At 39.9% G+C, this 24,063-nt stretch overlaps 2 protein-coding genes across 2 annotated transcripts; one reads left to right on the top strand and one right to left on the bottom strand.

Moving 5' to 3' along the window:
- Window positions 1-2,768: 2,768 nt before the first annotated feature.
- Window positions 2,769-17,825, bottom strand: LOC139934629 (negative elongation factor D-like). Its single transcript, XM_071928925.1, has 15 exons — window positions 17,669-17,825; window positions 16,669-16,832; window positions 15,865-15,974; window positions 15,084-15,193; window positions 13,866-13,973; window positions 13,135-13,287; window positions 12,544-12,674; window positions 11,654-11,774; window positions 10,950-11,129; window positions 10,180-10,319; window positions 9,114-9,228; window positions 6,398-6,493; window positions 5,206-5,346; window positions 4,673-4,802; window positions 2,769-4,238 (listed from the first exon to the last, which is right to left on the bottom strand). Exons 1-15 carry the CDS (start codon window positions 17,708-17,710, stop codon window positions 4,204-4,206), a joined length of 1,776 nt encoding a protein of 591 aa, XP_071785026.1. The 5' UTR covers window positions 17,711-17,825; the 3' UTR covers window positions 2,769-4,203.
- Window positions 17,826-17,920: 95 nt separating this feature from the next.
- Window positions 17,921-23,866, top strand: LOC139934630 (small nuclear ribonucleoprotein-associated protein B'-like). Its single transcript, XM_071928926.1, has 6 exons — window positions 17,921-18,053; window positions 19,000-19,263; window positions 19,651-19,822; window positions 20,061-20,120; window positions 20,780-20,896; window positions 21,538-23,866. Exons 1-6 carry the CDS (start codon window positions 18,051-18,053, stop codon window positions 21,576-21,578), a joined length of 657 nt encoding a protein of 218 aa, XP_071785027.1. The 5' UTR covers window positions 17,921-18,050; the 3' UTR covers window positions 21,579-23,866.
- Window positions 23,867-24,063: the final 197 nt, after the last annotated feature.

Here is a 24,063-nt window from a genome sequence, read left to right as displayed (position 1 = left end):
GGAGGGGAGGTAGGCGGATCCAAGGATTTTGACTAATAAGCTAGATAATCTAATCCATAGGATTGAAACCATCTGTGTGATGGAAGCAAGACCCCATGCTGCTTCTGTCTCTCTTTTCTGTTTCAAAAAGAATGTTTTGGTCACAGACCAAACAAACAACTTGAAGTGCATAGAAGGCCGTAAGATTACAGGAAAAACACGTTCGGTATGTAGTCGGCCCGGGCAAGGTAATTCAGAACAAGCAAACCGAGGTCATATAATCGTACTGAATGTGACTGCAACATTCTTTTGAAATAACTTTAAATTGTAACATGAATGTCCTTACTGACACAGTGCCAGACCATAGACAGTAAAGACCATTATCATGTTGCCACCATCTTGGTCATGTACCTTGTTTCAATAGCAGTAAAGGATGCTAGTACTCATTGTACAAAAAGGAACCAAACTATTTCTACTTCCAGCCTCGGTTTGGTTACTTTGATTTGAATGCGAGAAAAATCAAGATGGCTGCACTATGATTGATATAGGTAAATAACTTCTTCCATGGGCAGACAATAAGATGTTTTTGACTGCACTTGACAAACTATTTTAAAATCTAAAGATTCAGAATAACTTTACTTACAGGACATTCTAGAATGTCCCTTTAAAGACACTGGCCAATATGGACAATTGTTAAAGAACAGTCTGTTCACTTGATGTGTCTCAACATATGCATAAAACAACAAACCTGTGACAATTTGAGCTCAATCGGTCGTCGAAGTTGCGAGAAAATAATGAAAGAAAAAACACCCTTGACACACGAAGTTGTGTGCTTTCGGATGCTTGATTTCGAGACCTCAAATTCTAAATCTGAGTTTTCAAAATCAATTTCGTTGAAAATCACTTCTTTCAGAGGGAACCATTTCTCACAGTGTTTTATACTATCAACAGGTCCCCATTACTTGTTACTAACTAAGGTTTTATGTCATTGTTATATTTTGAGAAAATACCAATAGTGTCCACTGCCTTTAAAGTTGAAGTTTATAAACAAAAAAGTCCATTGAGGTTCAACACAACCAGAGTGTACTTTAGTGTCTCCGCGGGTCATGACCTTTGTACAGCTATTGCGAATGTTTGTTTCTGTTCTGAACTGGAAACCCAATTCTTGTTCGTCCCTTGTGGTATGTTTTCTTGCCCCGTAACCCCATACAAACTTTTTCGAGTTTGAAGAGGAACTCTGAAGAAGAGGGCCCTATTTTATTAAGCCCGAAAGCAAAACACCATGCTGAGCACAGGAAAGTAATGCTTAAAAAAAAAGAGGTTACCATTGTTGTGACTGGTTCACCACTCAATTTTTGATTCGCAAAGAAATGTTTTAAGCAGGTATTTCTGGTCACAGCTTTTTTTTCATAAGATAAATGAGTGGATAAAAGAACGCCCCAATATAAAAAGATTTGTTAGCTTCAAAGTAGTTCAGTGACAGACAACAGTGGAATTGATATCTCACTGGGACCAGAAAACTGCTTTATATTAAAGGTACTGAACACCTTTTGCACCGGCAATTGTCAAAGACCAGTATTATCACTTGATGTATCTCAACATATGCATACAATAACAAACCTGTGAACATTTTGACTCAATTGTCATCGAAGTTGCGAAATAATATTAAATTTAAAAAAACATCCTTGTGTGCTTTCAGATGCCTAAATATAGTCTTGGAAATCAGAGAAACAGAGCGCCCACTAGCGTTCGTTCATTACAAGCGTGTACAGTTTTTGCCGTGCATAATCGGAACGTTGGTTGTGTGTGATCGCGCAACACTAATGGTCTTGGAACCAAGACTAGCCTAAATAAGGCTTCAGCTGAAGCCTTTAATTATTTGATATGAGCCGTTTCTCAAAATGTGTTATATTATCAACAGCTCTCCATTGCTTGTTAATACCAAGTAAGATTTACATGCTAACAATTACTTTGAGTATGATTACCAAAAAGGCAGTGGACAATATTGGTAATTACTCAAAACAATTATTAGCTTAAAACATTACTAGGTAACAAGCAATGGAGAGCTGTTGATCATGTAAAACATTGTGAGGAAGGGCTCCCTCCGAAGTGACGTAGTTTTCGAGAAAGAAGTAATTTTCCAAAAAGTTGATTTCAAGACCTTAGAATTTGAGGTCTCAAAATCAAGCATCTGATTGCACACAACTTCCAGTAACGAAAGTATTTTTTTCCTTCCATAGTTATCTTGAAGCTTCGACAACCAATTGAGTTCAAATTTTCACAGGTTTGTTATTTTTTGCACATGTTGAGATGCACTCACTGTAGCATGCAGATCTTAATATTAATCATAAGTTAGGACGAGTTACTCGTCCTAACTCGAGATAAGACGAGTCCCAACTCTTTGTGAAATCGACGGCAGAGTCTTTAACATGGAAGATCAAGGTGTACAGCCGTCGATTTCACAAAACTCTGCCTACTTTAGAATTAATCTTTTGACTTAGGACGAGTCCCAACCTTGCAATGTAGTATGCAGACCTTAAGATAAATCCTAAGTTAGTACGAGTTACTCATCATAACTCAAGATAAGACGAGTCCCAACTCTTTGTGAAATCGTGGCCTGTACATGTAAATGAAAAGTAAAACAGAGTGGTGGCGCAGACATATCATCTTAAGATGAACCTTAGTGCTTTGTGCAATCAAAACATCAGACAACAAACAATAGATACGAACAAATCAAGACGAAATTACTACCCTTTTTTTTACAAGCTTTTTATTTTAAACTTAAACCTTTACACAATTGTGATTGGCCTGCAAAGTGTTCATGCGAACAGATTGCATTATTTTTCTTTTGAAAAGTTGAGAAATAAATAACTGAAATAGGAAACCTCTAATATTTGAGATGGGGGGTGGAGGAATCTGTGATTTTACAAAGTTACTTTTACCTAAAACTATCCAACCATCAGACCGCATTGACCTTGCCAGCCAAAGAAGACCAGTTTGCTAAAAAGCACACTGTGCTGAAATTTACAAGTTTGTACAGCTCACTGAAACTTCCTGGCCTGGTTACTCGGAAGGCCAGAACGGCCCTTTCTTGGCAAAACAACACATTTTGTTTCCTTTTTTGTTATGCAATTTGCCAGACTAAAGGCCTGAAGGCGTCTTCAAGGTGTGGGCTACAATTATTTTTTTGCCAGAGGCCGTTGCCACCTGGTCTTGGGGCTGAAACAGGGTTACCCCTTTTACAGTCCATATGAATGTAGGGTTAGGTATCATCAGTCCAAAGCCTGGCCGATAGAGCAGAGAGCACTACCTCCAACACTTTAACTATCAAGTGTCACGACCGGGGTTCAAACCCATACTCTGCCCACACTCTGCTGATCAAACACCACAGCGTGAATCCGGTGCTCTTAACCGCTCGGCCATGACACGTCACTTACTCAAAAAAATACATTTTGCAAAAAGTAAGAACAGAGATAAGCTGCTTGCCCATAGGATGAAAGTGTAAAAAGAGGCTCAGATAGGACATGCTATATTCAAATCCGTATACCATGTTTTTGAAACTTTGGAAAGGAAAGTTGACAAACTTTTTGAATCCATTCAACTTGATGGGTTGTGTGTGATGGCACAAAGGTGCACACAGAACTTTCTGACAAGACTTTATTTTAAAGACTGACATAGTTTATCGATCACACAAAATCAATGTGGATAATATTAAAAGGTCAGGCAGTAGGAGGGTTAATGTGTGCAGCCAATTTGGCCGCATGTTAAAATTCAGCATTCTGTATGCTCAGTCCTGTATATCATTACCGGCATCAAAAACTGGCGTGTGGTTTAACCATTGACCTCATTTATTTCACATAGAGATACGCAGTCAAATTTATTGCGGACTTGACAGCAGCGACTATTTGGGCATCAAAGTCACTGCGCGTTTATCATATCATTGTATCCAATGGACCAATGGAATCACTGGATCTAGCAGCAGGGACCTGTCTTTAACCTTGCGGATACAGACAGGGGCCCAGTCTAACCCATTGGGAACTAGTTCAGTTGGTCCAAAGTTGACATAGAGGGCGTTTTTCAATTGGTCCAAAGTTGACATAGAGGGCGTGTACAGCAGAGACGGGACAGCGATCAATCCCAGCATTTCTTCTGGTTCTGATGTCATCAACAACTGAATCAGAATCGACCACCGCTCAGACAGTCTGCTGCCCTCTTGTGTCCACATCAAGTCATCATAATGAAGTTTGTCTTGCAGTGAACTGTGGATAGAAAAGGAAACACACAAAAAAATTATTAAGATTCAGTAAGTTTATGCGCTACTTAGAACTACCTGTGGGTGGCATGGTTGGCATGAGCGTACAGTGCTCGCCTCTCACCAAGGTGACACCGGTTTGATTCCTGGTCGGGGTCATATGTGAGTTGAGTTGTGCGTTGGTTCTCTGCTGTGCCACGAGGGTTTTCAAGACCATCCGGTTTTCCAGCCTCGAGAAAAATCAAACATTTTCAATCTTGGCTGTGCTTCGTGGTCATAAAGGGTTGATGTGGCTGGAAGGAGCCCTTCATGCCTGCAAGCTACACCTAAAACAAAAAAGGCAAGATAGACAGCAACCCACCCCCACCCCCTGCAAGCGACAGACGCATTTTCCTCCCATAACCATTACTAGGTCCTTTACTTCATCTTCATCTTTCTTACCAATGAAATTAGAGACTGGATCTTTGCCCTCTTCGTTCCTCAACGTCCCTGTGATGTCCTGGTTCTCTATGATGGGTGAAAACAGATGAACAAACTCTGATGTGTAGGGTGGTGCGATCATGTCCAAAACCTAACAACAAAACGTTGATAATGAGAGAGAGAGATGATGAACAATGCACCAGAAGTAGGCCTGGATGACTAGAGTTTACTACTCGACTAGTTGCGCCTCAAACAGTCACAACCTTGACACAAGTCACGACTTATTTTTAATTCTAAGATGCATTACAGCATATTGTGACCCCTTGCACGCACGCCACACGCGGCGACTGTGCCTCGCCACCATCTTTGTGGTCAATAGGTTTGCATGTAAACGCTGCATCACCTACAATGCGCACTTCACTTAATAGCGCACAGAGTGACATTGCCTACCAGTATGGCGCATCAAAGATTAGTCTGATGATGAGGTCAGGTGAATTGGGTCAATATTATTTTTATTTTATTTTATGAATAAGCATGCGATGGTTGGGGCTTACCTCTGTTACAAAGTGGCGGATGAGAGACATGTCTGTATCTAGTTGGTCGACACATTTGGCAATGTACTGGACGACAGGAACCACAAAGCCTTTACTGAGTAAATGAACCATCCGATCTAAAATGGTCTTTTTCAACTCCATCTGTGCACAGTGTCATAAAGAATAATAACATTAATTTTAAAGGCAGTGGATACCATTGGCATTTACTCAAAATATTTTTTAGAATAAAGCTCACTCGGTAATGAACAATGGAGAGCTGTTGACAGTATAAACTGTTGTGAGGAACGACTCCCTCTGAAGTAACATAGCTTTTGAGAAAGAGGTAATTTCTCACTTAAATATTTGAAACTGAGAAAGACTTCAAGCCTGCCTTCTGGCATTTAAAGCACACAAAGTAATGCAAAAGGGTGCTTTTCTGTCCCTGACCAATTGAGCCCAAATTTTCACAAATTTGTTATTTTATGCATATGTTCGGATAGACCAAGTGAGAAGACTGGAAAACTGGAAACTATCTACACTACTAGTGGAGTTTGGGGCGTCGATGACACAGTGATCGCGTAGTGACATGTTTGTCTGACAGTCGGGTATTTTAGGCAAAAGTGACTCCATTAGCACAGAGTGCTATAGACTGTATCGAATAACCCCTTTGTTGCTATGAAAGTGGACATCTTGTAGGGCAGGCCGTATTCGGGTCTTAACACAAACATCAATGAAGCACGCATCATGCAGCGCTCCCGGTTTGATTTCTATGACACATGCTTGCATACATGCCGCTTTAATACAGATGCCATGTTGTAGAGCAGGTATTTGAATATTTGAGAGGGCAGGTATTTGAATACTCAACAAGGTCTATTAAAGCCATTGGACACTTTCGGAACAGAAAAAAAATTAAAAGTTAACAGATTTACAAATAACTTACAGGGTTTACAAAAGGTGAAAGACTTCTCTTGAAATATTATTCCATGAAATGCTTTACTCTTTGAGAAAACATTAAAACAATATAAATTCTCGGTATCGAGAATGAAAGATTTATTTTATAAACACATGCCATGACACGGCGAAACGTTTTCCCGTTAGTTTCTCCCGATTCCGATGACCGATTAGGCCTAAATTTTCACAGTTTTGTTATTTCATATATAAGTTGTGATACACGAAGTGTGGGCCTTGGACAATACTGTTTACTGAAGTTTACCTGAACGAGTACATCAAGCTGTGGGTAGGGGTCTTCAAATAATCGCTTCAATAGATCCAAAACCTTACCATGGATGAGTGGATGGCAGTTCACTACCTGTTGGCAAAGTCAAACATAAATCAACACATTTTATCTCAACTTTGGACTACACTGTCTTTTAAAAAATATTTTTGCTTACACATCTAACAGCAAAATTACCGCCAATAACGGCACTGGACACTATTGGTAATTACTCCCAGTAGGGCTGTCCAAACTAGATATACCTGCCATGTGCCCATCATCGGCAGGTCTATCTAGTTTAACGGGTTCTGGTTTTGCCTCTCGACTTGTGGTTGCCGTCTCGACCTTCCGCATTGCCTCGCGTAATGACCAGTCTCACCGCAGTTGTAACACCTCCCTGCTGGCGTCGGAGCTCGGCCTGAGTTGGTTGGGCCCATCCAGGGTGCTTTCATGGATACGCGGCTCATCGCATCCTCGAGGTGTTGGACCCGCTGTCCCAAGGAGTGTTGACCCTGGAGGACATGGTCAATGGCCGTCATGTGTTGGTGCATCATCGAGGACAGCTCTCCAATCTGTTTGCCGAGATCGTGGGATTTGCTCTTCGCTTGTGTAACGTCAGCAGCACTTACTGGCGTCTTCTGTTCTGTTGACTGTTGATTAAGTTGAAAAGTATGTCGTCTCATTGTCCTGGCTTGTCTAACCTCCTCAGCAACAATTCGAAGCTCTGACCTGGGCGCTTTGAATGACATCTTTCTCGGCTGCATCGGGGCGAGACGTTGTTTAATTCTGTCGTCGTGCAGGCCTGACATAAATTGAACAGTCAGCAGGGCATCCCTGTCCTCCATGAAATAGCACGGCCGGCCTTGCCGTTTGTGTACATCTTCTACCTTTCGAAGAAGAGCTTCCAAGGCTATTGCATATTCCGTCGCTGCCTCATCGGGCCGCTGCCTCCTGGCAAAGAAGACCGATATAGGGGTAGTCACCGCACAGCCGTCTCCGAATTCTTCCAGTAGCTCGCTGATGGCATCCTCTGCTGTGCTTGGGCCTCGACTCTCGAGGTTCAAAACCACGTCACGGGCGTCACCCTTGGTGTGACGCACAACTTCAGCAAATTTTGCTTGTTCCGGTTGTGGGCCCTTCACTTGCAGAAGATAGCGAATGTCCCTCACCCAATCCTCAATCCTGGGTCCATGTTTTGTCGAGCCACTGAACAGTTGGACGTCCCTGATCTGGTGGGATGTGTAAGTTGACGGTTGTGAGGGTACAGATAGTTGTGGAGGTGGTGATGGCGAGTCGAAATTCACTAGGCTGAAAGGATTCAGCGGGATGGGCTGGGTTGCTGCCATCTGGTGCGGTGTACTTGCAAAAGGTGCCAGTGGTGTAAAGAGGCTTGATGGACACGTTGGTGTATTGGTCATCCTGTACTGCTCGAGTTTTCCAACCGAAGAGCACTGTGTGGGTCTCGTTTTATCTCCCAAAAAAAAGTTTTTGAAAAAAAAATTTGTCCCAGCAAAGTAAATGGCTAAATTTCTAAGAAAAATAAACGTTCCCGGGTTTCGGCACCAAAAAATAATGTAACAGCGTAAAAAGGCCCACTAATAGAAAATTCCCTGGTTCTAACGAAAAGTCGCAAATCTACTTAAAAACTGGGACGGAAAACAAAATCTTGCTCTTAAACAGTGATTTATTTACTTAACTCCAATAATAGTAACAGCCAAAAAAACAGAACTCAAAATTAATTTGCCAAGAAATAAAACAACACGTGACTGTGACTTTCTCAAACAAGATTAGTTGGTTCTCAAAAAAAAATGCTTTAAGATCAAAAAAAGAAAACAAAACAACTTGAAAAAACACTTATGCAATTAAAAATTAACCTTGAAAGACTGATTCGAATTGGAGTAAAAACAACCCAAAAACAACGATAAAAAACCAACAAGAAAAACCGAAACCCACACAGCACTAAACAGTGAATTGCTCTAAAAATACAGAATTAACATAGACCAGATTATTGAGCAGATTACACGGATGGGCAGGAGTGTCCAGAAAAGTACATGCTTTGTCTTAGCTGCCTAACTGCTCACTGACCTCATGGCTTTGGTCTACACTGCCAAGACAATGCTTTAGCCACAATTAAGTCAGGGCACAAATGTAAATAATAGTCTGGTGCAATCTCTACCAAAAAATAGCTTTAGGGCAAGGAAGTTATTCTGGGAATGTACTCTCATCAACAGGTGGAATTAATCAAGTTATACATGTAATGGCTCTGAAGCAAAAACTTTCGAAGTAACAATCCACCACTCTACATAAACATAGTTTTTGAGAAAGAAGTAATTTCTCACTAAAATATTTGAATTGAATTGGAGAAGCTGAGGTCTCAAAATCAAGCATCTGAAAGCACACAATTTTGTGCGACAAGGGTTTTTTTTCCCCCATTATTCTCTCGCAACTTCGATGACCAAATGAGGTTTGTTATTTTATGTGAGAGGACTGGTCTTTGACAATTAACAAAGGTGTCCAGCGTCTTTAATGTAAAGCAATTTTCTAGTTCTACATAGATATCAATTCCAGAGTTCCCCATCATTGTACTCTATGAATGATCTTAAAGATATACTTCCTGCTTCATATTTCCTGCAAATGCGAATGTGATAAGAATTTTGATGTCAAAAAATTCGTGCTGTGACGTCAAAATTCGCTTCACATTCTCATGGGCACTCACCTCATCCAGTACAATGAGATGCAGGGGTGTGTGATCTGTGATGCGCTGGAAATACGCAGGATCTGTGACCGTCTTGTCTACCCAGTATAAAACACCAAGAGCAACCACTGGATACCTGTTAACCATTAGAAATATACACAGAGTTAGAAGCAAAACATCTCAAAACAGCTCTCCATTACTCCGTACCAAGTAAGCAACCACTGGATACCTGTTAACCATTAGAAATATACACAGAGTTAGAAGCAAAACATCTCAAAACAGCTCTCCATTACTCCTTAACAAGGAAGTTTTTATGCAAACAATTATTTTGAGTAATTACCAATAGTGTTCAGTGCCATTTAAAGAGAGGTATACCTTTGGTAATTATTACACACGCAAACTTACTTAGTAAGGTGGTTTTAGAGAGAGCAATTTAAAAACATTTTAATCTGAGAGACATTTCTGCGTGAAACATTTCTCAGATTGTGTATTGCATTTGTCAATACAAGCAAGGGCTGGGGGAGTTTGCGATGGACTGGCATCCTGTCCAGGGGGAATAGAAATATTCTCAGCCGTTTAATTCCAATGAAACAAGATATAAACACCGGCCTAATGAGCCATATTGGCTCGGGACAGACTTTACTTTAATAATATAATACCAAAGTTTTATATAGCGCACGTATCTACCAAACAAGGTACTCAAGGCGCTGGGTATATCTACAAACTTTCAGAAAGGTAGGTTACTGAAGTGATAAACTATGAGACCAAACTATTTAGCACCTTATAAGGGTTTACACAGTGCTACATCACACTCAGCAAAAACTGCCAGGAACACCGGGGCGAACTCCTTCTCTTTTCGATGAGTGCACTGGGTTCTTTTACTTGCATTCCACAACACACGGGCTTACTGTCCCATCTGAAGGATGAAGCAATGGTCAAGTGTCTTGCTTAAGGACACAAGTGTCACGGCTGGGGATTCGAACCCACACTCTGCTGATCAGAAGCACCAGAGTTTGAATTCGATGCTCTTAACCGCTCGGCCGCGACACTTCCAGACTTGACTTTACATTAATAGTGAGTTTCATACCTGACACATTGGTAGAATGCAGTAAGTTCAGCAGTCAGTTCGGATCCCACCTTCTGGTCATTACTGCAGATACTGTGGGCCTTCTCAATCGCTGTGGATGTCGACTTCAACTCATCCTTATTCAACGAACTTCGCTTTTCCTAAAATAGGGAAAATATTGATAGACTTGGGTGCACACTTATTAGGCACAAGGAACAACAAATATCGATGGAACCTTAAAACTGGAGACCATCCAGATGTCATCTCAAAAATGAGGTTGAAGAAAAACTTTTATGTCAAATGTATACTCATAATATCTTTTTGTAAAAAGCAAAGCAGGGCCTACAGGCTAAATCTATATGCTTAGCATAACTTTGTAATTGATAATACATGTAGATCTATATTAATCCAACCTCGTCCCCATGGTTTACTTTATTTAGTAAACCCTGCGATGAAAACTCCTTACTTGGACAACGACTTTACAATATTTGAATATATTCCATATTCATTGGTACAGCCAGCCGCCGGCAACCAACAATGTACAACCAAGCTATTAAATCTGGTACCATACTACGAGATTCTAACGAAGATGTGAATTTTGAAAAGTAGCCATACTCTTTGAATTTGCATATGTATCCAAAAATTTTGGGTATGCAAATGATCCAATACTAGGGTGAGAGAGCGGTCAACCTTGTAATCGCTCACAAACCCTGGGGACGAGGTTGAAATTAATCATAACCATGAACCTTAGAAAAAGAAATTGCTGAAAATGTCCCTTTGCTGGGCAGTACCTTTTTGTATATCTCATGGACACTAGCGGAGTACGCCAAGAGGTATGTGTATTTGTGTCTGTGCTCCGAGTTGACCACAGCTCCTGGTTTGAACAATGTCCGCAGGAATAGATCCAGCAGCTGGGGGATTCTAATCAACTCCACCGGGGGTGGGTCTGGGGCACTGTAGAACTTATACAGCTGTAAGAAAAACATGAGTATTCAATCAATCAGTCAATCAATCAATCAATCAATCAATCAATCAATCAATCAATCAATCAATTAATCAATCAATCAATCAATCAATCAATCAATCAATCAATCAATCAATCATATTTACATTTTAATAGAAATACATAAAGAAATATAGGTAAAATTTATAAACTGTGGGCTACAATTGTTTTTTCCAGAGGCCGTTGCCACCTACTCCTAGGGCTGAAACAGGGTTACCCCTGGCCTTTTACAGTCCATACGGATGTAGGCTTGGGTATCATCAGTTCGAAGCCTGGCCGGTAGAGCAGAAAGCACTACCTCCCCAATTTTACGTAGCAAGTGTCACTACCGGGATCCGAACCCACACCCTGCTGATCAAACACCAGAGCTTGAATCCGGTGCTCTTAACCGCTCGGCCATGACACGCCACAATTAAAGAAACACAGCCACAGTGGTACCTTTCCACTGATAAACGTTTTGATAAAATCAAGTCATACATTGTTCTTTCTTACCACAGTAATGTCTGCTGTATTGAGAGCTTCTCTGCTGATCATTGAGAGTAATGCTTGACATGCTTTGGGGTATGCTGCAGCACTACTCAATGCAAGACTTATCTGTGTTACACCTTCACCCCTACAACATGATGGGAAACCAATGATACCGGTTAGCGATTAAAGCCCCCTTTCACACGAGAGCAATAAAGCAAGGGTCCATTGCTTAATTTTAACATGGTTGTAAAATGTAGCAATGTTTTACAAGATTTTGCAAGAGAACTTGGACCAAACCGGCTCATTTCAGAGCCAATTTCAGAGCCAACACTCACCCTATGAGATTTACAAATGGTTGTACCCGCAAGTTCACGATTTATTTATAGTTTCTTCTTATTTCTCACCACCATGCAAAGCTTCAAACAATACTTAGGACTTGGACAGTAGAACAAAAGTCACTGTCCTTTCACACGAGGTACATTTTGTCAAATTTTTCAACCATGCTAAAATTCTCTGGTGTTAAAGGGCCTTGAGCAACCAAATTTTGTTAAAGTTGTGCCAAGTCATTTGCCCTTCTGAGCCAAATTTCATGGCTCTGCTAACCGCCAAATTCTGCACTTACGATCACTATCCTCTGCTTGCTGCTAAACGTAGAAATTTCTGTGCTAGGTGTGGAATGCCTAGTAAGGTAAAGTACGAATGCGCACAAGCTGAAATTCCCCGCTAACCCTTGAAATTCCGCAAACCCGATTCTTTGCTGAGCCATTACGGTAAGCAGAGCCATTACAGTCAGCAGAGCCATGAAACTGGGCTCAGTTGCATTACTTGATAAAATATAAAATAGGAATGAAATATTTCATGTTGAAAACATACTTATTATGGCCCGGCTAAAATAAAAAGAGAAAAATTCCTACTTGTTCTTGCCAGCGTTCTGCACTTCTTGATACAATCTTCTGATGATAGATCCACCATCTTTGTCTTTGGCTAAGAGATGCATCAGCATCTGTGCATACAGGTAGGTGTGCTCACCGTGACAAACCATCTTCTGTAACGTCACCAAAGTTAGCGGTAGTTAATAGCAGTAATAAGGAATAAAAATAATAAGGAAATAAAAGGATGGCGACGAGTTCTTCAACAGCCGATTACAATCGCCAGGAGAGGTTGATAGTATACATTGTGAGAAACGACTCCATCTTAAGTATGAAGTTTTTGAGGAAAAGCAATTTTCCACAAATTTTATTTCAATACGTCAGATTTAGAATTTGAGATCTCGAAATCAAGCATCTAAGAGCGCACAACTTCGTGTGACAAGGATGTTTCTTTCTTTCATATTTATCTTGCAACTTTGACAAACAACTGAGCTCAAATTTCCACAGGTTTGTTATTTTATGCATATGTTGAGATACACCAAGTGAGAAGACTGGTCTTTGACAATTACCAATAGTGTCCACTGTCTTTAAAAACTGGGATATCAGATTTCTATTGTCAAGGGTCGAATTACGTACACTGAACTCTGGAAGGTGTTTGATAACTGCGTCTTCACCCCCTTCCAGCAGTTTGTTGATCGTCGTCTGCAGCACCTTGGTGAAGACTTCAATCTCATGGCAAGCAGTGGACACGTTACCAATCTCTCCCTGGTACCCCGCATCGGAGATTAACTGGCAAAGGATAACAACAGAAGGTTAAAAGACTACTTACAGGGAAACATCCAAAAGCATGCCAATGTTTTTCAAACTTCTTTTGGCAAAGCTAGAATAAATTTATATCCAACATCATCAAAGCATACTTCATAGCCCCCCCCCCCAAAAAAATGTATATATATATATATATATCCAGGAAATCTAACGGTTCATACAAAAAAAACATTGTCCAATTCTGCTTTCTCAACAGGTTAGTTTGATATAATTATTCATTTTAATATTATAATATTAATTTTATTAATTTTATCAACGTTTTCCTTAACAATTTAACTCTTTCATAAGTAAACTGTCACTAGCAACTGGTTTTAATTCCTTCAAAAAATATTGTTGTAAATAGAAGTTGAAGACACATCGTTTTGTGGTATTTTTCATTGTATGCATTTTGTAGTTCTTTCTGTATTTTCTGTAATTTTTGCATTCAAAATATTTCAATATTCCTGGTTTCACTCTTTCACTTTTCAAAAGCGCTTTGAGACTTAATTGTAATATTGCACTATATAGAAACTGTTCATTATTATTTACTAATATTAGCTTACCTTGATTGTAAAGTTAAGCATAAGACAGTCTGGATGAGCCTCGGCAAGCTTGTAAAATAAAGACCTCCATGTTCGATGCTGAATCATTATCTCTAACCAAGCTGGTGTCTGCTCAGAAAACAAAACACAGGAGAAAACATAGCAACATCTTTGCAAAATATATTGATAACACACTCTGAACCCTTAAAGGCAGTGGACACTATTGGTAATTGTCAAAGACTAGCCTTCACAGTTGGTGTACCTCAACATGCATAAAATAACAAACCTGTGAAAATTTGAGCTCAATCTGTCATCAAACTTACGAGATTATAGTGAAAGAAAAAAACACCCTTGTCAAACAAAGTTGTGTGCATTTAGATGCTTGATTTCGAGACATTTAGATGCTTGATTTCGAGACATCTAAATCTGAATCCGAGTTCTAAATCTGAGGTCTCGAAATCAAATTCATGGAAAATTACTTCTTTCTTGAAAACTATGGCACTTCAGAGGGAGCCATTTCTCACAATGTTTTATACGATCAACCTGTCCCCACTACTCGTCACCAAGAAAGGTTTTATGCTAATAATTATTTTGAGTAATTACCAATAGTGTCCACTGCCTTTAATGGTTGCACTTTAAGGCGTTTTGGTATTGTTTTGTACAACACAAAACACAAACGGCTACAGATTTACATCAAACTTTCGCGGTTTAAAGATAATGGTAGTAATAAAAATAACAACATAATAATTAGACTTGTAATGCGCGCATATCCACCCTGCTGGGTGTTCAAAGCGCAGTAAAAACAATGAAAAAACAAAACAAAGAAAAAATACACAACAAAATTAGTCCTTGACAACCTGTGACATAAGATCAGTTTTGAGAAGAGATTTGAATATTGTGGTACAAAGACAAGATCTAAGATTAAGTGGTAGAGAGTTCCAGATGTATGGCACAGCTGAAGAAAACTAACTGTCACCCCCGGAGTGTCGAGACTTGATAAAAGGCTTCCCTTAACAATGTCGAGGGTTCGATTCCCTCCTGAGTGATTTGCATGTGGATTTTTTCACAGAATTTAGGACAATACTGAGTATAAATTGCTATGCATTGCAGGTAAAAAAAATCTTTTCTTTATCCTTGATGCAAAACTAATATTTGTTAATCTTCTATGGTTACTACAATGCTAACAACATTGTTTCTCCATCTTGCTTTGTTTTTCTGAGACTTCCTGGTAAAACATACCCCTCCTTCCTCGCTGAAGATGGAGTCTGCTTTCTTGGGGTCGAAATGCTTGATGAGGATGGCTTTAAGATGGTCCTCTACCCTCTGCTGAACCTCAGTGGGATTTACTCCTAGAAAAAAAACAAATATACATAAATAGTCACGAGGAAATTGAAGTGTCGTTTGACAAAAGTAAAAATGATGGCAAAGTTCGCACAAGGACAATCATTGACTCTAGTTTGACTAACATTGCCCAAACTCTGTCTAGTCAAAGATAGTTGGACACCGCAGGTCGACTATTTGGAACCAACCTACCGGGCATGGTCCTATTAGTAGTTACCAAAAGCCGTTTTCATAGCTCAGTGCAAAGTGGACCAGTTATAACAAAATGTTAACGTGCTTTAAGTTGAAAGTCGTTCAAGCTGATGCTCATTGTCCACTTAACGGCAAGGCTCCCCACTATTTCTCAGAACAACTATATTAAGTTTACACTCCGTCAAGGAATCTTCGATCAAGTTCCATGGTTCTGACAAATCACTGCATGTCGTTGGTCTCCATGCACTGAGTGTGGAGGTCATAAATATTCATTGATGCAAAAACCAAGCCCAACATAGGTATGCTGAATTATCTACGAGCGCTCCATGCAAGGAGAATATGGGACTCATGACAGCCATTGTGATGCACTCTCTATTTTGAGTTCTATGGCTCCATCTAAACAAACAGATCACACTTGAACCTCTTCTCTAGCAGAATTGATTTTAAGTATGTTCTAATTTTGTGTCTGGCGCCTAGACTACAATACCTGTGAATATCAGCCATTCAGCGAAAAGGTTGACAGTCTGTGCAACAGCGGTGTAATTTTCAGAAAGCAGCAGTACAACCTGCTCAGGTGTCCCTCCTGATTGGAAATATCTGGAAAACGACAAAAAAAAGAGAAGTAGGATTTGAAACTTTTAGTATAACTAAGAGGCGTTTGCGGTAACACCATTTGACTGTCTCTTACTTCTGTAAAGACGTTGGTTTTGAAAAGAAATGTTAATCAACAGTTCTTTTCAGAACCAACACTCCTCAAAAACTGAGAAGCATAACATTACAGGGTGTGCATTGACCATTGCTTAGAGTAACAATATAACTGTTCACAGATTTTCCCACAACTTAGGGAGCGTCTCAAAAGTCGGAACGGTAGGAACGTTCTTTTTGGATCGCAAGAGTATCCCCGCCGCTTTTGTCCGTTCCACAGGACCGGTCTTTTGGAACGCTCCGCGTATACTTTGTCATGATGTTGCGATCCTGCGGGCATATGCCCGCAGGAACGTTCTTTTGCGCTAGGAACGTGCCCGACTTTTGAGACGCTCCCTTACAATGGTGTGAAGATGGCCATGGTAACTCAAAATCAAAATTGTTGCATTTTTTACATATGTGAACTGAGTGTCCTTCAAGAGCCAAAAAGGCGCTCAAAAGTTTTTAACATAAAGTAGGGAGCCATTCAGCATGGTTTCTTTGTCCATCCCTAGCAGGGATAAGTGACAAGAAACATTGATACAGAGCACTGCCCATGGTAGCGAGGCTGTAACATGTCATTCAACAAAACAAAAAGAGGTAATACCTCTTCAAGTCCTTGAATACGCCGGACTCCATGATGTAATCCGTGCTGGCAAACGCTTTGAGGCATTCTCGCTGAATAACTTCATCGTCTTTGGTCTCGTCTTCCTTGTAAGGATCCGGCACTTCCTCAGGCTCTTCCTCCTCCGCATCGTCTTGATCAACATCCTAGTCAATATCACATGATAATCAATAATCAATATCACAAGGTGTTCAATATTCAATATCGCAACATCGCAAGAAAGTCGATAATCACCATACAAGATTATCACTAATGAATGGATTTCTATCAACATCCTAATCAATAACACAAGGTTATCAACAATCAACAATATTCGCCAAATGCCTTAAGACAAAAAAGTAATTAAATTTGTTAAGTAGTAATTGAATAATATTTTTGATTTATTTTGCACGCCATACTAGCTTCTGAATATTCAATAAAATACCGACCAATGAAAGGTGTGTAAAGATATGACATTGCTCCAATATGTCGTGCATGCATATGCACTGTTAATGGCGGACTGTCTCTTCATGGAGGAATATTTTACCTCCAAGGTCTCTTGCAGCGTACAATACCAAAACTTTAAAAATTTAAAACACACCATGAAGTGCAAGTGTTATTGTTAAAAAAATTGATAGATGATTTGAAAAAAAAACATTTAGTTTTTGATCGTGAACAATTTTCTTGTTATCCTACACTAAAAACACATAACACCAGGATATATTATTTCATATTGAATGAAAAAGTGGTGATCCTAATGCTGATCCTAATCACATTAACTAAAAGGAAAATACTAAATTAAATCATTTATTCCTCCATGATTAAATTAAAATTTACTTTCTCTTAGTCTTGTTGTAAATAAAAAAATAAAGAACAACGCCCTCTACGGCAGTGCTAGGGCAATACAACAATACAAAAGCAAAGAAATGAATGTCTTTCGTGTCTTTTTAGGTTTATTTTTAATTCTCTTCGACTGTTTGTGGTTATTTATCTACTTTCTTACCGGGTGATCGTAGTCCCAATCTCCATAGTCATCCGGATCCATTTCAGCTAACTATTATTGATGTTCTACAAGTTTTATAAACGATAGATGCCACAATACTCATTACATTTTAAAATATCAAGAGCCGCCACAGCAAAATAAACTAACACAAGGGCGCCGCCATCTTTAATGCATTGACCAATCCTGATAGGCTTTTCTTAACGAAGTGTCGCGACGGCTCAATGAAACCTTAACGTTCATTGGCTTAGATTGACCTTTGTGCTTGCGGCAACGTTTTACAAGCGATTCTCCAACTAGTAGAAGTAGCGTCTCGTGCCTGAACGAGAGACTTGGCCAAGCTATTTTTCTTTCCTGCTAATCCACCGTCATCCAAGCCTTCAAAATGGTAAGATATATCTGATTTGGTTCTTTATGAAACCATAGAGCTTACTTTACATTTATTTTGTTACATGTATTCTCCCGGTATGATTTACAGGCTGCAGAAATATGGCTATAAAATGTGTTTTGATAAACTTTTTGTAATGGAGGTTTACACAGTTGGTAAAACGTCTAAAACGTATCTCACTCATTAATGACATTTTATGTTTGTAGTAGCCCTCAAATTGGTGTTTAATGAATAAAGATGAGTGTTAAAGGTCGTGCTTTTTTTGTACCAAGCACAATATCATTCAATAAGCCCCCCCCCCCTTTTTTTAAAGCAGTAAAAAAAAAAAGTACTCTGTTCATCATCATAATGATCATTCATAGATGATTAAAACTATTTAATTATCATTAACAATAAAACATTTACTCGGTTTTGTTCAATAGCATTTGTTTGTTAATATTATTCAGCAATCAACAGCATACCTTACTATGTTGTTACTGGCATCAGCTTGTCGACATCTCAAGTCGATTGCACTATTTTGTTGGCTTCCTTGGCAAGGCTCAGAATCAGATTGGCCTGCGCTGTCTAGCCAGTTCAGCCCCACGGAAGAGTATCTGTATTCTGCCACCACTCATTTCATTTGTTATGTTTTTTTTTGTACAAAATAGTATTCTGAGCGCAGCCATTTTGGAGTTATTGATCCCAATTGATCCCTATCTTGCCAATCAATTCAAAATGTCATCGACCATCTGGGTTGCAATGTAGGTAGAGCGAGGTTGCGAACAATTCAACAGTTACAATATGAGTAATGCGCGTTCTAAAATAACGTCGCATAGTCGCCAAGCTATATATTCACAATTTAAACAGCCGTTGAATTGTGAACTGTTTGCTGTTTTCACTCGGGCAGAGTGCATTATAAGCAAATGGCTGTCATGTTATCTAATGATATATATATATTTTATTACAGACGGTGGGCAAGAGCTCCAAGATGTTGCAGCACATCAACTTCCGGATGCGGATATCCCTTCAGGATGGCCGCACTTTCATCGGAACGTTCCTTGCCTTTGATAAACACATGAATCTGGTGCTCGGTGACTGTGAGGAGTTCAGGAAGATCAAACCAAAGAGTTCTAAGATGCCGGAGCGAGAGGAGAAGCGAGCGTTAGGCTTAGTACTCCTCAGGGGAGAGAATCTGGTGGCCATGACAGTGGAAGGTCCTCCAGTTACATCTGTAAGTTGGTTCACTTCATCTCTACACCCTTGTTAAGATTGTAGGCCTGGAATTTCACAGAGGCAATGGCCTGTGTTGCTCTGGTCTTGGCCTAAAAGTGCCCCTTAAAAAATTTCCAATAAACTTGCGTCCTTCGTCTTTGGATACGGAACTGAATCCGTCCTAAGTCCTAAGATTAATCCTAAGTTAGGAAGAATTCAAATGGTGAAATCGACGGATGGTCTTGGCATTGGTTCCCCTTCAAAGTTTCCCATAGACTTTACAATTTTGTGCCCTTTACAGAAGTGCCCTATGCAAAATGAAGATGGCCTTGCCCTTTGTAGTCAACCCTTCAGTCATTTCTGTGAGATAATTTAACATTTTTTGTTTTGTTTTGTATTATTCCAGGGACCCCGTGTTCCCTTGTCAGGTGTTGGCAGTGGTCCTGGTATGGGCCGCGCAGCAGGCAGGGGAGTACCTGCCCACGCAGCTTCGGCCGCAGCAGCACCGGCTGGACTTGCTGGACCAGTACGAGGCATCGGAGGACCATCACAACAGATCATGGCACCTGGAGGAATAGGTAGGAATCTGCTCAGAATTTTTATATCTGAATTTTATCATGTAGGGGAACGTGGTGATTTCTCTGGCAGAATTGTCTCGCTCGGCTAATTGAAGACTTTCCTTTGTTTAGTTTTGTGTTGAAATTGCCCACAGTAGTTTCAGGCCTCACATTTCTAGGAAGGGCAAGGGTAGTGATTTTAAGTAGTTTGAACTAAGATTTATTGTAAATTTCGTTCTTTCTTTTTTTTTTCGTTCAGGCGGACCACCACAATTTAGCGGCCCTCCCGGCAGAGGGATGCCAGTAAGACCTCCAATGGGTAAGAAGCTTTCAAGATTTCTTTTGATCAAGTAATCTCATAGTAGATGCTATCCCTGAGATTTGTCAGGCTGGTAGTACAGCGTTTTGTTGCCCTTTGTTGGTAAATTTTTTTTAAATGATTGTCATGTATAAAATGTATTGACGTGCTGAAAACACAAATTTGCAGAAACTGCATCCTGAGGCAAGTGTTTTGTGTGTTGAGCATGGACAAGTCTGGTGGTCTTGTGGTTTTTCAATTGAATAATAAAACCACACTTAAATATTTTAAAAACAGTTTGCATGTTTAAGTTTTCTATGTTCCTCGTCGACTAACAAACTCGTCCGATCCAAGGCAACATGTTCCTTTAACTGTTCTTGTCTTGTCTATACAAATTCTTGGACAGTAAAACATTTTTGAGCAACAAGCCCTATGGTCTTAAAGATTTCCCCCCAATTTGAGACCTGTACCCAATTTCATGGAGCTGCTTAAGCACAAAAATAAGCTAAGCATAAGAAGATTATGCTACCCAGAATAAGTTTATCAGCCAAAATACCATGTGACTAATGCAATTTGTGACAGGTATCCTCCTAATTACTGCTAAACAGTATTTTTTTTGCTTAAGCAGCTTCATGAAATTAGGCCCTGTTATCAATCTATCATTTTATTTCCATGAACAGGTAGAGGAATGCCACCAGGTATGATGCCACCCGGCATGAGACCAGGGATGCCTCCACTCATGGGAAGAGGCATGCCACCACCAGGTATGGGAATGCGACCACCAATGGGAATGAGAGGTAAGGTACTAGCAATGGGAAGTTAAAGTTGAGGTATCATGAATGGGAAAATAGATGTTAATGGGAAAGTTATGTGAAGCTGAGGTACTATTGTACACATATTGACTGTCATAATATGGTGACTAGTGTACATTTTTTCTCCTGAGGGACTTTGAGTGAGCTGAAGAGGGACCCATTTCCCGAAGCCCGAGGGAAATAGGCCCCTCTTCTGGTCACTCACAGGCCCGAGGGGAATAGACGTACACTAGTTACCGAATTATGCCGGTCAATATGTGTTTTAAAACACAGCTCGGTCTTAAATGTGAAATAAGAACAGAAATCTGGAAAAGAATGGAAGTTTTGTAGTAACTGTTCTTAGTTCGTCAAGAGAGGGCGCTGCAACTAGGAACGAGACTTGTGCCCAGCGGGTACTATTCCTGCAAAACACGTGCACTATCAGATTATATTAGTTTGGTTAGGGAATTTAGATTTAGGGAAATTATATTAGTTGGATTTGGGAATTTAGGCTTGGGCTGAGAAGTTTGGGTGCTGGGAGAAGATAAGTGTTATGTGAAAAGGCTGCTTGTGTTCTTTGCTGTACAAGTATTGATAATAACTTATGGCTGTTTTGGAATAATGATTTCATATTTCTTCTTATTCAGGACCTCCACCACCTGGCATGAGACCGCCCCCAAGAAATTAGCGACCTCTCTCAAACTGTCTTTGCGTCCAAGCATCTCCTTGCTGTCAAATTGGACTATGAACAAGTAATAGCCAGCTCATAACCACGGTTTTACACTATCATCATTCAATCTGTGATGTGGGAGAATTGTTGAGAGTCTTAACACCATTGTACGCAGTGTGCACCCACAACTTGTGGTGTTTAAGAGAAAGTGGACAACTGGAAGTCAAGGTCGTGTCCATGAATCAAAGAGATCTCCAGACATGGAACCAGTGTGGATGCCGGTTGATGTATGCTTTGGAATTCTTGGAACTCTTTTATGTTAACTTCCAAGTTTAAGATGTTGTTAGTCTGACAGCTGAATGGACAAGTACCAATTTTTTATAAAAGGAAAAAAAAACAAGTAAAATATTGGTTTGTATATATTTTTTAACTTAGGTATAGCGAGGTGATCACTTATAAGGAGCAACATCAATTCCCATTTGTGTTCTAAGACATAACCTTCTTCAAGCCTCTAAAAAAAACACGGCACCCGCAGTATTGCTGTGGTGTTTTGCCCGGGTCTGGTGCCCTTTGCAAGGTTCCTGTACAAACTCCAATTGCCTTAAAGACGTGCCCCTTACCAAAGGGAAATGTCTGTGCCCCTTCAAGAGCAAAGTTCAAGGCCTGATGGGGACAGCTGTCCACAGTTTGTTGAAGGCAGTGGGAATTGTTTTTCGCGGAGTAAAGATTGTACACTTTGATGAATACAAGTCTTAAACAACGACATGTCTTCAGCCAATTCAAAGGGGTCTTTTGACTGTGTTTAGGGTGGGGGGGGGGATTGAAGATCATTGCTGTAACTGAACTGCCATGTCTGGCTAGGGCTTTGACCTTGCTTTGTTGCCTGTAGCCACAGCAGCTGTGTAAGATGCTAAACTCAAAGGCATTTTGATTTTTGTTGTTGCACACCTGTGGTCTTTGAACCTTTTGCAGGGTATTCCTAGCCACTAGGCTGGTGTTCTCATTTCTGTGTTTGGGACTTGATTATAAGGTTAAGACCCAGTATCAAGTCTGGCTCATACTTCTTGTGAATGCAAATGTGAAACTAATTTTGACGTCACAAATTCACAACAAATAACTTGCAACAGGTGACTTGTACTCAAACCAGCGAAACATTCGCTGCAAAAAAGCCATGTGACGTCAAATTTTCTCGCATGCTCACGAAGTATGAACCGGGCTTATGAGAGACATCTTTGTATTTAAATAACTGCAACCTACATAAATGTAAACACAGTGAGCCAAACCCCTTTAGTTTAGTTCACTCTGCGAGTTCAGGCAAAACCAGTTTGAATTTTTTTGGAGTAGAATTCAAGGAGAATGGTGGTTCAAAAAGGCCACTGAATTTATTTTGCGTTTTTCCAGATATAATTTCATTCCAGAGGATGTTTTGCTTTGGTGTATTAACTCCTTCAAACATATTTTACAAGTTAAATTTAATTTTCAATCATGTCTACATGTAGATATTTAAAAGCCAGAACTTAAGTTTGTATCTTGTTTACTATTTTTTAATTCCTATAAATATCTATACATTGTATCAGCTATTGACAAAAGTTCAACCGTACATGGAAGTGTGGCTGTGTTTGAATCAAATTACTTCAGCAACGAGAATATGGCCATTGGTTGCAATGATAAGGCTAAAGATGAAAGAATATGACTTGTTTGCATTGTAGATATAGCCACTGCTGAAGTCATTCATTCAGACATGGCCTGGGTTGATAAACAGTACTCCATTTGCACACTATAGACTGTCTATCCTCGAGTATTTTTAAATATTGAGGTGCATTACTATTGTACATGTTTACCCTTAATGCTAAAGCAATTTATGTCAGAACACAATGCTCCCCAAAATGTTCACTGGGTTCGGGACTTGCTTCAACGTCTGACCGTCTATATCCTTAATCATGCTGCCTCCATCTTGGTCATGTACCTTGTATCAAATAACGATGTTTGTCATATTGACTTTTTGCCAGTTATCTACTAGAGGAAAGGGCCCAATTTCATAAAGCTGTTAAGCAGAAAATGCTATTAGAAAACTGTTTTGCTAAGCTAAAAAAAAGGGGGGGGGGCGACAGTTGCAACAATTTTACGCAACCAGTTTCTGTTAGAGCACGATTTGTATGTGCTTAGCAAGTTTTTATGCTTACAGGCTTTATGAAATTAGGCCCAGGTTGCTTTTAGCCGTCTTGGTTTGTTCCAACCAATTTTATTTCCATGTCAGATGCATTTAGTGTGAATTAATAATTATTCTGATACAGTGAATACCTCAAGGAATGGTTTCATTCTTTGTTATTTATAATCCACATGTTAATTCCATACCCCACCCCTGGCCCTCCTTTTCCATGGCACAGCTGTTAGCATTATCTTGCTTGCTAAGCCTATAGTAAGCAAGTTTATGCGAACGTAGACAATCAGGCAGCAATTCACCATGAGGCGGTGGTGTTTTGACCAAATTTATGTGATGCGA

This window comes from Asterias amurensis, chromosome 3 (assembly GCF_032118995.1).
Source record: "Asterias amurensis chromosome 3, ASM3211899v1".
NCBI classification, from domain to species: Eukaryota; Metazoa; Echinodermata; class Asteroidea; order Forcipulatida; family Asteriidae; genus Asterias; species Asterias amurensis.
This window is presented reverse-complemented; position numbering and strand designations above follow the sequence as displayed.

Coding starts and splice junctions, on each gene's coding strand:
- LOC139934629 (XM_071928925.1), bottom strand. CDS start 17,710: ATGGATCCGGATGACTATGGAGATTGGGACTACGATCACCCG. Junction 16,833..17,668: donor ATTGGGACTACGATCACCCG/GTAAGAAAGTAG, acceptor GATATTGACTAG/GATGTTGATCAAGACGATGC. Junction 15,975..16,668: donor GTATTCAAGGACTTGAAGAG/GTATTACCTCTT, acceptor GTCGTTTTCCAG/ATATTTCCAATCAGGAGGGA.
- LOC139934630 (XM_071928926.1), top strand. Junction 19,264..19,650: donor AAGGTCCTCCAGTTACATCT/GTAAGTTGGTTC, acceptor GTATTATTCCAG/GGACCCCGTGTTCCCTTGTC. Junction 20,121..20,779: donor GCCAGTAAGACCTCCAATGG/GTAAGAAGCTTT, acceptor TTCCATGAACAG/GTAGAGGAATGCCACCAGGT.